At 36.5% G+C, this 19577-nt stretch overlaps 1 protein-coding gene across 1 annotated transcript; it reads left to right on the top strand.

The window, feature by feature from the left end:
- Nucleotides 1–1089: 1089 nt before the first annotated feature.
- On the top strand, nucleotides 1090–18377 carry LOC147857436 (protein CHROMATIN REMODELING 20-like). Its single transcript, XM_087328164.1, has 28 exons — nucleotides 1090–1198; nucleotides 3844–4003; nucleotides 4384–4446; nucleotides 4522–4617; nucleotides 4716–4811; nucleotides 4910–5100; nucleotides 5474–5723; nucleotides 6385–6498; nucleotides 6601–6681; nucleotides 6762–6836; nucleotides 6925–7401; nucleotides 7493–7764; nucleotides 8333–8423; nucleotides 10440–10604; nucleotides 11942–12061; nucleotides 12189–12355; nucleotides 13274–13415; nucleotides 13727–13879; nucleotides 13956–14011; nucleotides 14090–14393; nucleotides 14474–14606; nucleotides 15539–15594; nucleotides 15671–15909; nucleotides 16318–16521; nucleotides 16720–16798; nucleotides 16938–17188; nucleotides 17482–17618; nucleotides 18262–18377. The coding sequence occupies exons 2-28, from the start codon at nucleotides 3896–3898 to the stop codon at nucleotides 18375–18377; spliced, it is 4236 nt and encodes a 1411-aa protein (XP_087184290.1). The 5' UTR covers nucleotides 1090–1198; nucleotides 3844–3895.
- The last annotated feature ends 1200 nt before the right edge of the window (nucleotides 18378–19577 follow it).

Genomic DNA, 19577 nt, shown 5'->3' with positions numbered 1-19577 from the left:
ATCAAGGACTCATGAAATCTCGATCCCAATTATTTGCGAGCATTTGAATATGAGGGGATACAATAGTAAATATGTCGGCACTCGTTTTATTATAAGTCCTTGAGACTCACTTTTGTTCTTATGGGATTAGACAACATGAGAGCGCATTGAGAAGCATTATGACCTCCCGATTGTTCGTCCAATTCCACGATTGATGGACGATGTGTCGATTCACGACGCATAATCATAAACTTAGACACCTTGAGCATAAGAATCGGCAACGGTTCGGTTCAATTTGGTTCGAGAGTGTCAAACTCAAATCATTATTAAAGAAAAGAAACTTATACAAAACCATGAAACCATTTTAACTGAAACTGTTTAGACCAAAACCCTTCAAACTGAACCTTGCAAAAAATCCAACGCGTTAAAACCCATGGTTTCGGTTTGCAAGTTAGGTCAAAATTCAAAAATTCAAAAATAATTTCCAATATTTAAAAAATTTAAAGACTTTTCCTAAAATGTCAAATTTAGGCGTAAAAAATGAAAGGTTTCTCAGAAAAATATTTAAGAAAATAATCAAGTGGCAACCTTAAATTGTCAAGCCGTTTAAACCACGGTGTCAAACCATTGAAACCGAATTGAACAGTTGGCCCCCAACCCGAAACGAACCGTTTAAAAAACCTTGAACATGAACCGAACCGAATCGTTTAAACCGTTAACCCTTGGTTTCGTGATTCGATTCCGTTGTCGATTGCAGCTTGAGCCAATGCATAGAGCCCACCCGTGTAACAATAACATTCGAAGGTATGGCGAATTATTTCTCGGGAGTGTTATTTGTTTGGGGGACGGGAAGGCCCTGGCAGAGACGGAGATGTTCTTCATGCCTCATTCATTCATCATGATTCATATCATAAGGTTTCCTTTTATTTCTCCATATGCCCTCGGCGAAACCCTCCAACAGGAGAGACGTGTGAAGTAGAAGTGGTTGACCGAGGGCATCAGATGGAAATAATGAAAACACAGGGGTATCTCCAGCCTTCTCGGAGCTATGACAGAGAAGAAGAAGACGAAGAAGCAGAAGACGAAGAAGACGAAGAAGCACGCCCGCCATTGGAGACACTGCCTTTCCTTCATTTCCTTCCCTATTTTTCTGTTCCTGCATCCTCGTCTCCCTGTCGATTAGTCCACACGAAAGCCATCCCCACGTCTTCGCTCGCAGGTAAATGTCATCACATACAGAGAGCGAGATAGATAGATAGATAGATAGATAGAGAGAGAGAGAGAGAGAGAGAGAGAGAGAGAGAAGAAAACCTTAGAGATGTAGTTCAGTTATTGATTCCCCCGCGGTCTCGATGAACTCATTAGAGAGGTATGGAGAGCGGAAGTTAAGAGAGAAAGAGAAAAAAATTCTGAGTGTGAAAGGCAGTTTTTTGAGTATTTCCCTGCTTTTGAATATCACCTGATGGCTCCTGCTAAAAGCTTAAGGAGAGGAACAGAAGAAATAAAAAGAGCGAATGCATTTGTTTGGAGGCCGAAAATAGGTGATTGCTATGAGAAACAATGACATAATTCTAGAGCATCCAAAAGTACCTGTGGGCATCAACCCCAAAATAAAACGAAAATCGTAGTGCTAGGACCAAAGTTACTATCATCGTGTGATAAAAACTTTAGGAGAGTAACAAAAAATAAAAAATGAGCGAATGCATTTTTTTGAGGCCTAAAATGAACAATTGCTACAACAAATAATGTCATTAGTCCAGAACATCCAAAGCTATACTGTGGGCATGACCCTCAAAATGAAACAAAAAATATAGAACTAAAACCAAAGCTGTAACCATCATGTGTCAAATCATAGAAGTTTCAGATATAATGCAACGAAAAAAGGAAGTAAGAATCCTAGAGCTAGGAGACCAGCATTTAAGTCGATGCGTAGTGATATCCGATAGAAAGTTGAAAGAACATGACTATGAGAGAGTTACCATGAGTAGAAAACTAGAGATAGAAGATGTGGGAAGTGAAGAAATGTTGCTTTGAAAGAACATAACATGAATAGAATGTTGGAAAAAATCATTGCATAAACTTTGTCTGATGGTGTTGATATTTGCTGGCTGAAACCTGTATGGTAATGCTCGCTGATTCCCTGCATCCTCCGAAGTAGGCTGTCCTTTTTGTGAAGATCCATGTCTGTAATGCATAGAGACAGAAAGAAAGAAAGCTATGTTAAGGTCTTTAAATAGGCTAAATGGGGTAGAAGACAAAACAAGAGATTACATCTTACAATGTTTTCTCATCCCTGAGAACAACAAACAAAATAAGTACAACCAAAAATATGATATTAAAGATTCTATATATCTAAAAACTTTTATCAATGAAATTTTTGTGTCTGCAAAATCTCCAAAATCGGGTGCTCCAATATGGAGAGTTTTCCAAAGCGAGAGAACCGTCTTCAGTGCCGGGTGGTAATGGTGTTTATTTGTAGGTGACAGGGGTGATGAGGCTGTGGTTTAGGGGTTAGGGTTTACGTGTACAACACATTGCGATTGCCTGATCTATTGGAACCCCTTTCAAGTGTCTTGGTTGAGAATCCACGCGTGCACTACTTAATTGAGTTGTAGCCTGAGCAGCGACGTGGTTAAAGAAAGTTGTATTTTTCATATGTTGATGAGCAAGTTGTATTTCGCATATGTTGATGGGCTGTTGTGGTTGTACTGATATTGTCCAGCAAGAGATCCTGAGCTTCCTGTCACTTTACGGAGTGCATGAGATAGATGTGTACCCACATAAGGCCTGATAATTAGTCCATCCAGCCACATAACGGTGTCTTGTACTGGGCAGTCTTCCTACCAAAAGATCTTGTGGGGCTGATGCATGTTCTTTCACTTTCCAATTTAACGATATCAGCTTGGATCACTCTATTCAACTTCACTTAAAGAACCAAAGCCTTGATAATGTTACTCCTAGATATGTATAGGATCGTGTGTATGCCAACCTTTTCTCTCCCAAGAATTCCTCGTTTGATCTTGTTATCCGTGCTTGAATGGTGTTAAAGGCCATGACTTTGGTTTTCTGAAGATTGACTGACAAATCCTTGTCTGTACAAAACGACTTTAAAGCATCTAGATATCTTTGTAGGCCCTTCAGAGAGTTGTAGATCAACACAAAGGTATCATAAGGTCTATTACAGAGGGAAATGAAATGAAGTTACATCCACCTTCAAATAGGGAATTCACCTGATATAAACAACACTATGATCAAAGCACAGTGATATAGGGACCGTGGTTACAACCTACATGATGTGTTATGCCAGGGATACAAAAAATAAATTTGGGAGAGCTAGGCAGTGAGTGGAATACCAGTGTCTATGAGAAGTCTTATAGGATGGCAATACATGTTTTGGATGTCCATAGTGAAAATCTACAAGTAGGTCGTGTTTGGTCTTGAGCTATGATACCATATATTCTCTGGTGTAGGCACCTTCTACTATTTGAGTCCTCATATTTCTACATGCATCTGAACCGAGCCAGCTATCCTTCTTTGAGATGCTTGTTGGTTGGTTTGTAAAAAGTCAGACGTCTGCCTTTGTATAGACTCTCTACATACTGATCTGTTTCTCTTCAAGAACGCCACTTTAAATCTGCATATCTCTAGAATAAAGAGTTTCAACCATCCTTGATAATAGAAATCCACAACTTTGGAATGTTGCCTCAAGATATCACGAGTTCAATCCCTGCACTCTGTATTCATTTCATAAATTAGTGACATTCAAATCCAGATCTTTGGATTAATAAAAACTTGGTTTATCCTTGGGGACATTCCACTAAGTGTTTTTACATCATCTTTTTCTCAACATTTTTGTAATTGCAGTGAATTGATGCTAATACCAGTTAAATGAGTTTTCTGCCATACTGAAGAGAAAATGGTTGAAGATGGACAATCAGAAGATTTTGAAACAAAGACCAGTGATGAGGAGAGTGAGTTTGATGAAGATTCATACTCATCTGAAGAGGAGGATTCTACGGTAGAGGTATTTAGTCTAACTCAGGGATCCTTTTGTATTTCCATTGCTTACTCATGAAGAGTATCATTAGAACATTGATTTAGTAATGTCATTACTTATTCATGAAGAGAATCATTGGAACATGGATTTTGTATTGAGGCATCCTTATTCATGACGAAAATGATCAGGAAGGTGGTTTTCTATGTCATTGCTATTCATGAAATAATTGTTGGATTGCTGATTTCTGAAGAGATTCGTTGAACTGTTGATTCTGTTATTGCTCATGAAATAAATCGTTGGATTGCTGATGTCTGAAGAGAATCATTGAACTGTTGATTTTATATTGTCGTTGCTTATTCTCGAAGGGAATTGCTGGAATGTTGATTATGTGTTTCACTCAAATGTAGGTTGCTTTTACAGACGATGAAGTTCAAGATCTTATAGATGAACTTTTGGTAGTTGAGAGCAAGGTTTGTTGGCACCCTGTTCTTGAAATTGTTTTAATGTAGTACAAAATATTATTAACTAGATGCCTGTGTTAACAGGCAGCTGAAGCTCAGGAAATGCTTGAAGAAGAGTCTTTAGCTGCTCTTAGGGTTGAAATCAAGGAAGAACTCTCTTCAAATGTTCTTAATTATGAGGTTGAACAAATCACATTATTGAACTCTATAGGATTTTTTGGGAAGATATCCACATTTTCATCATATTAAATTGTCTTGGTCGATCTTTTGGCAAAAAGAAGCTTGATAGAGCTGTTGATGAGGAGATGCACACCTACATAGAGCAATGGCAAGTAACACTTGATGAGTTGGAAGATCAGAGCAGCCTTCTACAAGTTAGTTTACCAATGAGAGATTTAACTTTATTTTGTTTTTGAGTATGGTCTAAAGGTTAACTATTCTTCCACCATCATTAACTTGTAAGTGTTCATAGGAAAGTCTTGATGCAGCTGGAGTAGATCTTTCGGATCTTTTCAAATGGATCGAGAAACAAGCACCTCAAGGTTGTAGTACAGAAGCATGGAAAAGAAGGACTCACTGGGCTGGGTTGAATGCCAGTGATGAAGTTTCTACTGCCATTAGAAAAGCTGAACAAGATCTGAATCTTCGTAGACCAGTGAAAAGGTGATTCACACTTCAAAGAAGTACTTTCTTCCTTCAATGATGAGTATTCTTTTAAAATATGAGGTATTGCATAACATTGTGATTGTGATATTTTTGGATCTCATAGGCCAGATGTCTCTCTAGGAGACATGAATATAATCTTTCTTCCTTTCTATGTACATTAGTCATTCATTATTGCATATATTCAAGCTGTTGAACTTTAGGATGCTAGAGTAGAAAGAGATTTCTCTTTTGCTACTCGTAATGGCAAGTGAACATCATCAATTGTAATCTTTGTTAGGTCATGTAGGTCGTTATGGTTTTTTAGAGACATTAATATACCTTTCGTTTTCATTTTGGTGAAATCAAAATTTGTTATGTTGGAACTTTGAAGGCATCATGGAAAGTCTATGGAAGAAGGAGCTAGTGGGTTTCTAAGGAAAAGGATTTTAGATGGTTCTACTTCGGCTACCTCAAAGATGGAAGCAGAGGGTAATGATGGATGGGAGTCTATGGATGATCTATTTGAGAGTGGAGGAGAGATAGAAAAGTGGAGTGGCTTTGGAACCAAGTCATGGGCCTCTGTGTATCTTGCTGCTACACCAGAGCAAGCGGCACTCCTTGGTGTACCTGGAGCGGACAAAGTAATACTGGTTGCCTTACCTAGCTATATATTTAAGTTATTTGCAATTATTATGTCATTAGAAATGAAATAATCTTTTCCAAACTATCTGATTTTAGCATTTCTTCTCAAACTACCTCAGCTAATGAATTTCTCATTGTATCTATTTATGATTTTTCTTCTTTGTCTCCTTGATCAATGCATTTCTATAAATTTGACATGTATCTTAGCTATTTTGAAGGTTGTATGAGCAGTGTATTAATAAAAAGGAACCTCATTTTTAACATTTGGGATCATGTTCTCCCCATTTCTGCCAATGTTGATCCCTTACATTTCAGTTGCAATAGCAACTATGCATATATATATTTCCGGATTCAACCCCCACCATTAGGGATGCCTTTATTTATTAATGGAGCTTGTCTAACAAGGATTGATGATGTATGTATATGTGTGGCTTTTGATGATACAGTTATTTAACTCATTCATTCCATCCCCTTTATGTTGCTTGCTTGTGGATCGCTAGGACAGTTGATTATCTGTGATTTTTTTTTTTCTGAATTTAATTGCTACAAATTGCTCTCAAAGTTAATGTGGAAAATTGATTGATAACTTTGCAAACCAAAATGTTGTGCCAACTTTGTTTATGTGCAAAACTTATTAGTTTTTTGCATGTTCTTTTGCAGGTAGAAGAAATAATAGACCTGGATAAGTGTAAGAAAGACTTTCTTACTGCGGCAGCCATAGCCAGTGAAAAGGAAATTGGATTTACAGAGCAACAAAAAAGAAATATCCGGAAGGTATATGAAAAGTATATGTTTAACCTCTTGTCTTTTGATATGTATATGAGTGTTAAAACATTGTTTGCTTACGGTTATCATGCAATGAATAATTTCTGACAGGTTGGGGAAGAGGAGGATATCAAGAAAACAAGAATAATCGACCGTTTTATATTGCAGCGCAAGCGGAAGAAGAAAACTAAGGTTTGAAAGCCTTTGTATGATTTGGTAACTGCTTGAGTTTTTGGTAAAAATAGCTAATCTAATTTGTTCCTCAAAAAAAGTTTGATGAAGGTGCTAATGAGCAGACCAAGGCTTCAAACGCTGCATCAAATGGAGGTGTCAAGCTCTCACAAATGGTATATGTTAGGCAATATTAGACAAATGGCAGTGAATAAGAAAGTGTGATGCTTTTATATGCTCTTAAGGTTTCTGTTCTTGAATTAGGATGTTCCGCAGGAACCATCACAAATGTGCAAAACAGGTGAAGATTCCAGTTACTGTTTGAGAAACGACAGAATTATCATCAACATTGAGAGTGATGAAGAGCAAGTTCCAAAAGAAGTAAGGAAACCAGCATATTGCCAAGAAGGAAATCAATTTAGTTTCCCAGATGAGAATGGTGTACACAAAACTAGAACATCTATGGGTATGAGTAATTTTCCAATGGAGATTGATAATAAAGGGAAGTCTTTCTGCAAGGACATTGAAGTAAGCAGAGAACTTGCAATTGTCCCACATGGCTTCAATTTATGCCAAGATGGTAATGCTCTTGCCATCATTTCTAAAGAGGGGGACACAGACTTCATGTGTACAGTTTGTGGCGAGAAGTTACACTGTCATCAGGTGCACAAGCACCCTTTTTTATCTGTTATTGTTTGCCGGTCTTGCAGACAGTCATATTCAAAGGCTCGATTTACTAAGGTTAAAAGTGGATATTTTATTGCTTAATTCATAAAGTGTTGGAGTTCTTTATATATTTATAAAGCTTTATAACATACCTTGTCTTTTGCAGGATTCAACGGGATCATATAATGAATGCTGCTGGTGTGCATGCGGTGGAAATGTAATTATGTGTGAACACTGTGATAAAGTTTTTTGTAGTGAATGCATAACCCTCAATTTTGGGGCAGGGGAGCTTGAAAGAATTATGTCTACCGAAGAATGGATATGTTACTGCTGCAATAATGAAGTAATGAAGCCTAAAATAGAATCTTTCAGGAAAGCAAATGAGCTTTCATCATCAAACTTTGGTGGTTTGGATGATGATGATCATTTTGAATTGAGGTATGGATAGATGTTGGGGTTTCTTACTGTCCAAATGTTGAATGAGAATCAGAATACTGTTTAATTGATTTTCAATAGCTTGATTTGGTTGTACCACTGAGAATGCTACTTGTAGTTGATATTGTGAATGCTGTTAAACCACCAAGAACATCAGTATTCACATATGAGTTTTTGCCTTCGATAAAGCAAGGTCATTGTATGCGTGTATTAGTGACGGACTAACAGTTGATGGAGGGTTTTTGAGATCTGAAACTTGAAATGGAGGAGTATCGCTAGCCACACACAGAGTTAAAATAGTTTAGGCCATCTGCTATTCATTCAGTTAGGTGTTGCCTCTTAAATAGTGTGTATGTTACGAATTCTAGGCCATCACGATATATGGGATAAGTAGTACGCATGTAAGATAGCATTGTTCCCCTCACAGATGTTACGAGAGCTTGCATTATCTGTTAATGTTTAAGAGTGATGATGAAAGTTTTGCAACATGATGCATTTGGGCTAATGTTTTATGGATATCTGTCTCTTATATACATGCCTTCTATTTGGTGATCTGTATTGTCTTATGCAGAACAAATGAGAGACGACGTAAAAGGCTCCGCAGAATTTTGGATGATGATGAGCTTGAAGAGTCTACTATACTCAAACAAAAGCTTGAAAGGGTATTATACCTTATATTCATGGATTAGTTAATTGTAATAAATTTGATTGGAGTTTTAGAGTATGGCATCAGTGTTTGAATTACAGATCATGCTATTAGAAGAGGAAACCTTTCATGCATTTAAGAAAGCTCGCAATAGCTTAGTCATAATTTATTCCTGTGAAAATCCGCACGATGCTCATGTTCTACGGATAATGTGCACGTTGTCTCTCAAGAGAATCAAAGGCTGCATATCCACGAGAAAGTCAAGCACAAGCAGCTTCCCATAAGGAGAACTCAGGCCATATAAATGTTATTTCTAGGTATGTGTAGGGTTGTGCATATCTTTTTCCTGTCCAAAAAATTCTGGTTCTAACCTCGTTACCCATGCTTGATTGGTGTTAAGCATCGTCACTTTTATCTAGGCTTACCGACAAACCTTTGTAAAATGGTTAAGGTGTTTAGATGTCTTTTTTGTTCTTGAGATTAGGAGATTAGCACGATTTTATAAGCATATTGTAATTTCTGTATAACTATACATGCTAGGCATGGTCCCAGACCACCAAATCACTCTATGTAATGCGATACCTCATTCATCTAGAGGCTGAAGAGAGTGGTGATAGTGGGCATCCTTATTTTATTCCAATTGTGCTAGCCACAGCTGCTAATAACCCATTGGGAGATCACACTTTTTCTGAAATGGATTCAAACATTGCATAGATTCCCCATTGTATTATATCTATGGGGATACCAAGGGTGTCTAGCCGCTGCATGCGCTGTGCATGTGGTAGAATGTGAAAGGCTTTTTGGAAATCCACCAAGGAGCAATAAATCCTTGGGCTCTGCCCTCTGTGGTATGTGATTCAAAGTCGTGAAAACCTTAGGAAAGTCCATTTTTCCAGCTGAACAGCAGCCATTCCTCTCTGCCCATACAAACAATTCTGACTCTAGGATTGAGCCATATAGTTTTGTGAATTAATGTCCAATCATGATTTTCCTATAATTGCTTGCCATCATCAGTCTACACTCTTGAAGATTGGCACAAAGGTATGTTCTATCCAGCTAGTAGGGAATCCTTCACATATAGCTCTATTAAAGATATGTGCTAACAACGGGAGCAAGGTGTGTCGATCATAGATAAAGTGCTAATGTACCAAGCCATCATGATCTTGGGCCTTATCAAATTGCAACTGATAAATTTCCTTTCTTACATTTTGTGGAGTAAAAATGGTGGATTCATGTGGGTGTGAGCCGCATGGGGATAACATATAGTACATTTTCATATTCATGCAACCCCTGAGGCGAGGTCAGTTGTGTGGTAGGTTGCTAGTCATCGAACATTTTCCATGCTTTTTTACTTTCTTGTCCGAGGAACAAACGGTACACATGTGGTTCAATTTAGCCAAATATGATCTCTTCTTCTTCCCCACAAGGTGTTGGAAGGTTTGTCTTGCTTGTTTGTGTGTACAAATTCCCAAAGTTACTTAATATTGCAAGTGTCTCCTTGTATCAAAAGCCACCTGCATCTGCCAGGAAGTGACAAGAGGAAATTAGATAACTTTGATGAAATTAACATCCTTGAACTATTGTTGATGGAAAGAAACAAAGACACCTATCACTGCCTAAGAGATTGGCCAAATTTGAGTACATCAGAGTATTTTGAAAGTGCGCAGTGGCATTCCTTGGCATAAATGTCTAGAAATAGAGGGATACATGCTCTGTTTTCTTAGTGGCCTTCAATGTTTTGTAATGAAGATGTTCAAATCAGAAAGCTTGAGATGGTTGTGAGTACTTTTACGTAAGATTTATGCAAATGGTTTTAAGATTCCCAAAAACATGATGAAATATAGAATTTTTTCCTGGAAACACAATTGAACCTAAGCAATTGTGGATTTGACATGGGGTTTGTTTGTGAGTTCCAGAGCCTACAGGAATTCATAAAATATGTGTACATGTTGTATATTATTTGAACTTTGATTTATTTTACTTCACAACAACTCTCTTATTGGCTGAACAATGATTTTAAATGGTCAAATAGGAGAGAAAGGAGCGATTGGCTAGGTTGCGTGAATCTGCTACAAATAGTAGCGTATTGCCAATGAGCTCCTCAATGCAAGAATGTCCGATCAATGTTGCAAGGGATGCAGATGAGGAGGAGGTTTTAATTCCTTTCGGAATTGCAAAATTCTTAAAACCTCATCAGGTTAGTTTTCTATCTGTGCTTTGATTGTACTTACGTTTTGTCAAATAACATGGACTCCTTTTTTATCATGGACATTGGTGGAATAGAATAGAACCTGGAGTCCACCTAGAATATGCTCCACTTTAATAATACAAAGCAAACAATTTATGTTTCAATGCGGATATTATTTGCAGCATCCACATGAAGTCTCTGTCATTAAGAAACCAAGGAAAATTCTCTAGCATTGACCTCTGAAAAGAGCTAAGTATGACTATATGCATCGATGTAAGTCTGTTGGATTAAATGTAAAAAAGCCTGTCTTTAATACCTTACCTTTGACTTATACTTGATATTTAGAAGAGTTATGTTTTCGTACTAGAAATTCTACATGCATTTTGTGATGGTGGAATCATCCAAATTCTTAAACTTCACAGTGCAATTACATATTTTTGACCAGTTCCCAGAAATTTGATTACTGCACCCAATTCAATCTCAGCCAGAAAGTAGACTTAAATATCAAACTAATTTTGGTTTCATTTGGTCTGGATTGGCTCAACTGGATGGTACAAACGAAACTTTCTAGAGGAAAATGAACTTCTAAAACGTTAAGCAGACAGACAAACAAGAAGCAAACGCATTCAAGTAACTGCATATTAGGTGCATGTAATCGAATATCACATTATTGCTCAGCAGAAACACTGAGTGAGAATAGAAATACATGTTTGTGAAGCTGGCATTGGGTATATGTATGTGTATGCATGTCTAAGCCTGAACCATCTATCTCTTTTTTTTGTACTTTTTCGGTTTTGTAAAACCTCAACTGAATCTTCTCTTGATTAATTCTTATAACTCATATCGTCTTTGTATGCATATCTAAGCCTGAACCATTTATCTCTCTTTTTTTGTAATTTGTCGGTTTTGTAAAACCCCAATTGAATCTTCTCTCCATTTATTTTTATAACTCATATTCTTTTAGGATGAATTGGTTTCATTTAACCTGCATATTCTCATGTTCAAAATCCTGCTTCGAGCGGCATGTATGCATATACATATCTAAGCCTGAAACATTTATCTATCTTAATTCTAGCCTAAACCTTTTATTGTAATTTGCTGGTTTTGTGAAACCCCAACTGAATCTGTTTGAAAATAATCTTCTCATCCTAGTTTCCCGCTTTCAACATAATGGCCAGTTTATAACCTCTAAACCACTAGCAGCGATTTATCACCAGTGATCACATATGAAGAGGCTATTCTGATTGTGCTGTAATGACAATGTAACTGTAAATAGAGTAAAAGGGATACATATGCAGTGTAACATCTATTGTTTCCTTTTTCAAAATTTATCAGTGTTTGTGCAGATTGAAGGTGTGCGGTTTATGTGGGAGAACTGCATTGAGTCTGTGAAGAAAGTTAAATCAGGAGATCCAGGAAATGGCTGCATATTGGCACACAACATGGGTCTTGGTAAAACATTACAGGTAACATGTTTTGAGAAGTAAGCGTGTTAATTATTTTGTATCTACAATTCTAATATATCTTTGCTCTGAAAGTTATGAAGAATTTCTGGATTGGTGGGCATACGCTTAAGTAGAAACTTGCCTGCAGGTGATTGCCTTCTTATATACGGTACTGAAGAGGAAAGATCTGGGTTTAAGGACAGCCTTGATAGTGACACCTGTCAATGTATTACATAATTGGCCAGATGAATTTGAGAAGTGGAAACCTCCGGAGTGTAAAAAAATACGTGTCTATGTTCTGGATGAAGTAAGCAGGTATCTTTACTTGTTTATGTCTGGGAGCTTTTTGCTTACATATAAACTCATCTCAATTGCTTTATCAAATTCAAAATATCTTAATTCCTACTTTCATAAGCAATTCATGAATTGTAGTTTTTTCTGGCAAGCTATAACCTCAGCCCACATAGATCTCGAAAGCATGCTTATTAGTTTTTCACTCTTAATCTTGATTTTGAGTGTGTATGTATGTGTGTGTGCACGGTTATATGTTTATGGCTATGAACGGTTTTATTTTGAACAAAATGTCATCTCAATGATATGATGAAATTCCGAATGTAATAATAAAACATCAAAATACTGATTTTCATGGACATAGGGAAATATGTCAAAAACTGTACTGTGTGAGTTGGATTGCTCTTTCAATGCAGCAGAGAAAAGATGGCATGCTCTTGTTGCAGGTTGGGGGCACTCATCCTGTTTCTTTGATTTTACTCTTGGAAGTCTTATATGGTATAGGGCACAGCTATACTCAGCATCCTGAATGAGATGATTTTCCTGTGGTGGCTGTGTAAAATTTTCATTATGGCCGAGATTTTCTTGTGGGACCATGAGGTATCTTTGTAAGTCTTTACTTCAGGATTAGGCCACATGTGATTCTGAGGAACCTTTAGGTACAGTTAACACAAGCCCATTGCTCATAAGAAAGACATGGTAAGGGGACCCAATTGATTTTGTTAGTTTATGTACATAGATTGCGTGGCCTAGTTTTCACTGTATCACAAATGCTGATGGATTTGGAAAGTCGTGTCTTTATTTTTCTCTCTATCGCAAACACTGATGGATTTGGAAAGTCATGTCTTACTTCTAGTGTTTTGGAGGCATTCCTTGTGGTGATTGGGGAACTATTACTGTTTGCTTATCATCAGAAGTTCATGTTATTGTTACTTCATGCAGGAACTTGAGAAAAGATTTGTTGAATTTATGGAAAAAAACTGGTGGAGTTATGATGATTGGGTATACTGCATTCCGGACAATGTCATCAGCGAAACATATTAAAGATGACTTTGAGAGGGAGGCAGTAGACATATCACTGCAGGTATTCGGAATATTTACTGTTTCCATTTTGAGACCTAAGTCACTTAGCACTTCCTTCAGAATTGGGCTACATTGTTATTCTGATATACATTAAATGATTCGTAAGATTCATAACATTGATATAGCACATACACATTCCAGCTACAACAATGTGTCCATTGCTTTTAATAGCCTGTGAAAATTCTTGATTGAGACTGTTGAATACTGTGTTAGTTGATACCTGTAGATATGCCTAATTAGTGGAATAGCATAGGTTGGCTAATAATAAATTAAAGTCCAATTCTTCCCTTAATCTTATAAATCATGTGGCAGAATCCTGGTCCAGATATACTTGTCTGTGATGAGGCTCACATGATAAAGAACAAGAAGGCTGATATCACTCAGGCATTAAAGCAAGTCAAGACTCAGAGGCGTATTGCACTCACTGGATCACCACTGCAAAATAACCTGATGGAATACTATTGTGTAAGCATGTTTTAGTTACTGTAACAAGAAGTTGATAAGGAATTCCTTGAAACAATTAGTTTGATGGATTTTCCAGATGGTTGATTTTGTAAGAGAAGGATTTCTAGGAAGGCCTCAAGATTTCAAAAATAGGTGAATCCTTCAGTAAGACTGCAATATGTTTTATCAAACAACTTAAAAAAAAAACTGAGGATCGAAATATCTGTTCAGGTTCCAAAATCCAATTGAAAATGGTCAGCATGCAGATTCAACTGAATATGATGTTAGATGTATGAAAGAACGAACACATGTGCTACACAAACAGTTAATGGGGTTTGTGCAAAGAAAGGGCGTAAATGTTGTCGAGAAAGAGCTTCCGAAGAAAATTATATATGTTCTATCTGTCAGACTTTCACTGTTGCAACGTGCGTTGTACAATAGATTTGTACAGTATTTTTGGCTTTCTAATGAACAGCCTCCCTTAGCTGCGAAGTATCGCAAATGTCTGTTTCCAACATATCATGCTCTCGCAAAGGTAACATCTACTGGCTAGCGTGTTCTACCTATTTTTATATGCAGGTATGTATTTAGAATCTAGTTAATGTTGTATTTCAGGTGTGGAACCATCCGAATCTGTTAATTCTGGCAAAGGAAGAAAAGGATGTGCTGAGTGAAGATAGTATGGATGACATTTTGTCTGAAGATGGACTCTCCAGTGAGGATGAAAGCAATGGCCTAAAAAAGCTAGGTAAAGTGGTTTCTGGTTATTGAGGCTGTAGGCAAAATAATGTTGGAACAACTCATGCAATACATATATGTAAATAGTCTCCATTCAATTTCAATAGCACTGTTTATTCTTTCTATTGAATGTGCACAAGGGAGAGAGAGAGATGGTATATGGTCTCTTCTGTGGCAAACGTTTGAGATGTACAATTTTACTCGTGTAGTATTACATGAAGTTCCATCAATGATCAGAATGACTGCCTGTGCACCTGCTAATTATCAAATCTTCATCCCACTTATTATTAGAATTATATAAACGTCATCTGAATCAATCCATCGGCATAATTTGATCAATCATTTTAGTTGGTAGTATACTTTGATTTTAGTTGGTATAATTAATGTGAAATAATTCCAGCTATCCAATTATTCTTCATTTAATTTCCTAATGATGTTTAGCACATTCATCAGTGTATCACATCATGGCATAATTCAGAATGGTCAATTCTTAAATTATCTATAAACTATGCCAATTGTCTGGGGGGGCCTTGTTCTGGATTGTTCCTCTTGACCTAACCCTAACATTCCATTTCATCTGAAACTCCCAGGTTACCATACGATGTATCTGTATATATATATATATTTGTAATGGTGCTTACCACATTCATCAGTGTGTTACATAATACCGAATGTTAAAACTTTCAATTTTATCTATAAACTATGCCAATGGTCTTGAGGGCCCTTGTTCTGGACTGTTCCATTTGCCCTAATCGTATGTATGTGTATACACACACACACATCATAATTGTGTGGAGATGAAATGGAGTTATTTACAAAAGATACAGACTTCAGACATTTGAACATGCTTTGCACCATCCAGATTGTAATTTCTTTTTGCTAGGAAAAAGATATTTTCTCAGAGAATCAGATAATCAGTTTCTTATCTACATGTTTTTGTAGATAAAAGGACGAGTCAAAAAGCTTCCAAAAGGATGGAATCAGATATTATGAGGATAGTAAGCTTCATTCGCTTTTGGATCGTTGTATCCTAAAGATAAAAGAACCAAAGCTAATCCTTCGTTATTGTGATAGATTGAGAGCTTTGACTGGTGCAAGGACTTGATTAATGACATGGATCATGAGGTCTTGGAAAACAGCGGGAAGTTTGTTTTGCTTTTACACATCCTGTCAATGAGCTCAGCCAAGTCTGAAAAGGTTCTTGTCTTTAGTCAAAGCCTTCCAACTTTAAATCTTATTGAAAGCTTTCTTGGAAAAATTCCTCGACCAGGAGGAAAAGTTGGATTTTGGCGAAAAGATAAGGAGTGGTACAGGTATATTGCAAATTTGAAAATGAGAATTGTCCAGAATTATAGTGACATTTGTTTTCAGTTTGCAGTACAATGCTTATTCCAAAGGAAATACTATCCATCTCTCGTAGGAAATTGCCACATTTGAACTTGTTGCTTTTGTTGTTGCACTGGGAGTTGTCAGTAGATAGGAAGAGCAGTCATAAATTTTGTCTGATTAAGACAGTTATTTTAAGATTCTGGTTGAGCTGATTAGGTTCTTACCCAGGAATCAGTATGAAGGTACTATGGTCGTTTTGAGTAATAAGAACAATTGTATTCAATGCGAAGATATGCTGCATCACTCTTGGGCATATTATTTTGTGTTCAATGATTGCTTATTGTGTCTATTTCAAATATCACTTTCATTTCATGGCTTTTAATGTTTCGCAGACTTGATGGTCATACCAAAGCAAGAGATCGACAGAAATTGGTGAAGCGTTTTAATGACCCAACAAACTTCAAGGTTCAATGTGTTTTGATATCTACGAAAGCTGGATCTCTTGGCATCAATCTACAAGCTGCTAATAGGGTTGTGATTGTAGATGGGTCTTGGAATCCCACACATGACATACAAGCACTGTTTCGAGCATGGAGGTAACTAATGTCTCACACTGGACAAAATCTGAATGTATTTGTGAAACCGTACGTTTTGGAGAAATTGTCAATAGATGGTGCGTGATACATATATACTTAGCCTAACAGTTAGATATGCAGTAACGTTTAGTTTCGAGCGCTAAGTCTCATACAAAATGGTGATTTTTGTTGACGTGTTTCGAAATGATTGCTCTTCAGATTTGGTCAGAAGAAGCCAGTGTTCGTATACCGACTGTTAGCATATGGCACAGCTGAGGAGAAAATTTACAAACGGCAGGTAAGAACACTATATATCAACAACAATGATTATATTGGAAATGCCTTTCATGCATTCTATTCTATTGTAAACCCAACAACAAGCTAAAATTGAATCAGTAATTTCCATATCTGATTATACTCACATCTATGTTCTCTAGGTGGCAAAAGAAGGTTTAGCTGCAAGAGTTTTGGATGCCCAACAAGTTGAACGGCATTCAAAAATGGAAGAACTGAAGATTCTATTCAAGTTGGATGATGATGTGGTGGAGTTTTCGGAGAAGCAGAATATGGAAGATGGATCAAATGAGATGTGCAGTAGTAATAGTAATGATCTCGGTGTTCATTGCTCAGATCAGGATGCTCCAGAGGATGATATTATGAGAAAGTTGATGGTCAATCATTCGCCCAAGTACGAAATATCCTTGAATTATGGCACCCTACAAATTCTTATTAATTTTGTGCACAGCTAGTAAATCCATGTTATGTTTTTTCCTTATAAAAGGGAATATCCTCAAAATCTGTTCAAATGATTTGCTTTTATCTTTGTGATATGTATTATTGATGCTGATGTATTGTTTATTTGTGATATGTATTGTTGTTGATGATGTATCAAGATTTTTTATATGTATTCTTGATATTGATGTAGAAAGATCTAAGATAAGCATACACTGAGTGATGATGTATCGTTGTGGCATGTTGTAGGTGGATAGTGAGGATACATCAACATGATACATTACTGGAAGATAGGGAGGAAGAAAAGCTTACATTGGAAGAGCAAGATCTAGCATGGGAGAAGTTCAAAAGAATAACCGAGAACACGATTCCTGATTGGGTAGATGGTGAGTCCGAACCTAGTACGCAATGTACTATGACCTGTGTACAAAACAGTTGGGCCAATCGAGTCCAAGGAGGACTGCGTTCTAGTTGCTCAACTAAAGTCCACGCTGAACTACTAGTAAATTCGGATATAAAGAATAATGCATATGTGAAATGTGATATTTGTGAGCAAATGATCGGTTGGGAACACATCGTGAAGGGTAGGGCATTTATAGCCCCAAAAAAGTAGAAAAAATGTGTAAGCTTGTGTAATGTTTTGTAAATTCTTTACATAGTCTATTCCATCTCATATGAACATGAAATATTTTAGGAATGATAGAGATCATTATCTTGAAGCTTTACTATTAACATAGTGAAAGGTCAGCATTATTAAGTTCTTTTTGTTAACTGTACAGCAACATTCTCATAGAATGTTGAGTAAATTCCATCAAAGCTTTATGATTCCTCTGTCAATGTATTCTGTATTTTTTTACTCATTGAAGCTTTTGCGATTTTTCTGTCAATCTATTTTGCAATTCTTTTAGTCAGTACATATTTTTGTATATTGGGCAACATCAACATCTTTTATTTTGGTTGCGAGTCACGGTCACACGGTCATATTATTGTGTATCATTGGCACGGTATTTTGCTATACATTTGTATTAGGGGATGCTGTAGATGCCCATTGTATAATAGAGGAATTGTTATTGCATACTTCAGGTGAACATACACAGAAATTTTGCTGCTATTTGAGAGGTCCATTTGAATGTGAAATGTGTTAAAAAGAAATAGAAGCCCGTTTATGAAACCCTACAATGTGAATGGTGCAACTTAACAGATGAAAAAAGAAAAAATAAATTTTCTCAGTTTGGTTGTGTTCTTTCTTTGTATACTAGGAGAAACATGACCTTCACTATTGGCAACACCAAAGAACCTAAATGGCTCATATTTATAAAATGCTTTATGTAGCATATATAAGTAAATATATGTTGGGTTTCTCATATATGTATATTATTATTTGAGTTATTATGTGTTTTTTTTGTTACTTATAGTTTCTAGTGTAACAAACATCTTTGAGTATAACACCCAATTTATCTTCTTGAATGTGTTGTTTGTCTAGGGTGGGGTGGCACATTCATCACTTTACTTTGAAAAGCAGATGATTGTCCTCTAATAAATGTCATGCTACCCATAAAAGGTCTTTACATATATATAGACTTACGTTTAGGTACTCTTCTATTTATAATTATGCAAGCCTAGAAAAATGTGAATGATTGAAATTTAATAGATACCATGTGACCCGTACCATGCTAATTAGGTCCTTCCATACATAGGCTTGTGCTTGGATGCTTCTTTATTTATAGTTAAGTTGGATCTACCAAGTTTTACTTATTTCATCGGACAACTGACATGTTGCTAGCTTATGTATCTTGTTGTCTTAGGCATTATGGGTCGAACTACGGCAAGTGGGTTCTCACTATGGATGGACAAAAGGACAATAATGAACAATGCAAAACACTATATATTCTAGCATAGTGTTAACTCTATTAGCTAAAGAGTGCTAGAACTGATAGATTTCGCATGATCAATGGAAGTGAGCTCTAATTGAGCAACTTAGAGAAGTGATAGATTTCACATGATCAATGGAAGTGAGCCCTAATTGAGCAACTTAAGAGTCAACGGTTTCGATAAGATTAGAAGTGGAAATTTTGGCATGATTGATGGAAGTGCCTCTAATTGAGCAAACTTAGAATCAACATTTTGATTAAGATTTAGCAATCCCGAATCCACGGATTCAATAAGAACTCCAAACACATTGTACTAATTAATTAGCATTTCTTTGATCATCACGATTAATGATCATGCATTTAATCAATCCATACAGAATTTGATTTTCCATGATTATTTTAAACTAAAAATTTCTTATACTAAAAAAGAATAGTAATCTCACAAATAAAAGGATTTTATACATAACCCTTCGA

This window comes from Azolla caroliniana, unplaced genomic scaffold (assembly GCF_043228905.1).
Source record: "Azolla caroliniana isolate FFs.n. ecotype wild unplaced genomic scaffold, voAzoCaro1.0.p SCAF_12, whole genome shotgun sequence".
Classification (NCBI taxonomy): Eukaryota; Viridiplantae; Streptophyta; class Polypodiopsida; order Salviniales; family Salviniaceae; genus Azolla; species Azolla caroliniana.
The sequence above is the reverse complement of the archived record's forward strand: the minus strand, read 5'-3'. Positions and strand labels throughout refer to the sequence as shown.

Coding starts and splice junctions, on each gene's coding strand:
- LOC147857436 (XM_087328164.1), top strand. CDS start 3,896: ATGGTTGAAGATGGACAATCAGAAGATTTTGAAACAAAGACCAGTGAT. Junction 6,499..6,600: donor AAAAAAGAAATATCCGGAAG/GTATATGAAAAG, acceptor AATTTCTGACAG/GTTGGGGAAGAGGAGGATAT. Junction 14,607..15,538: donor CAATGGCCTAAAAAAGCTAG/GTAAAGTGGTTT, acceptor ATGTTTTTGTAG/ATAAAAGGACGAGTCAAAAA.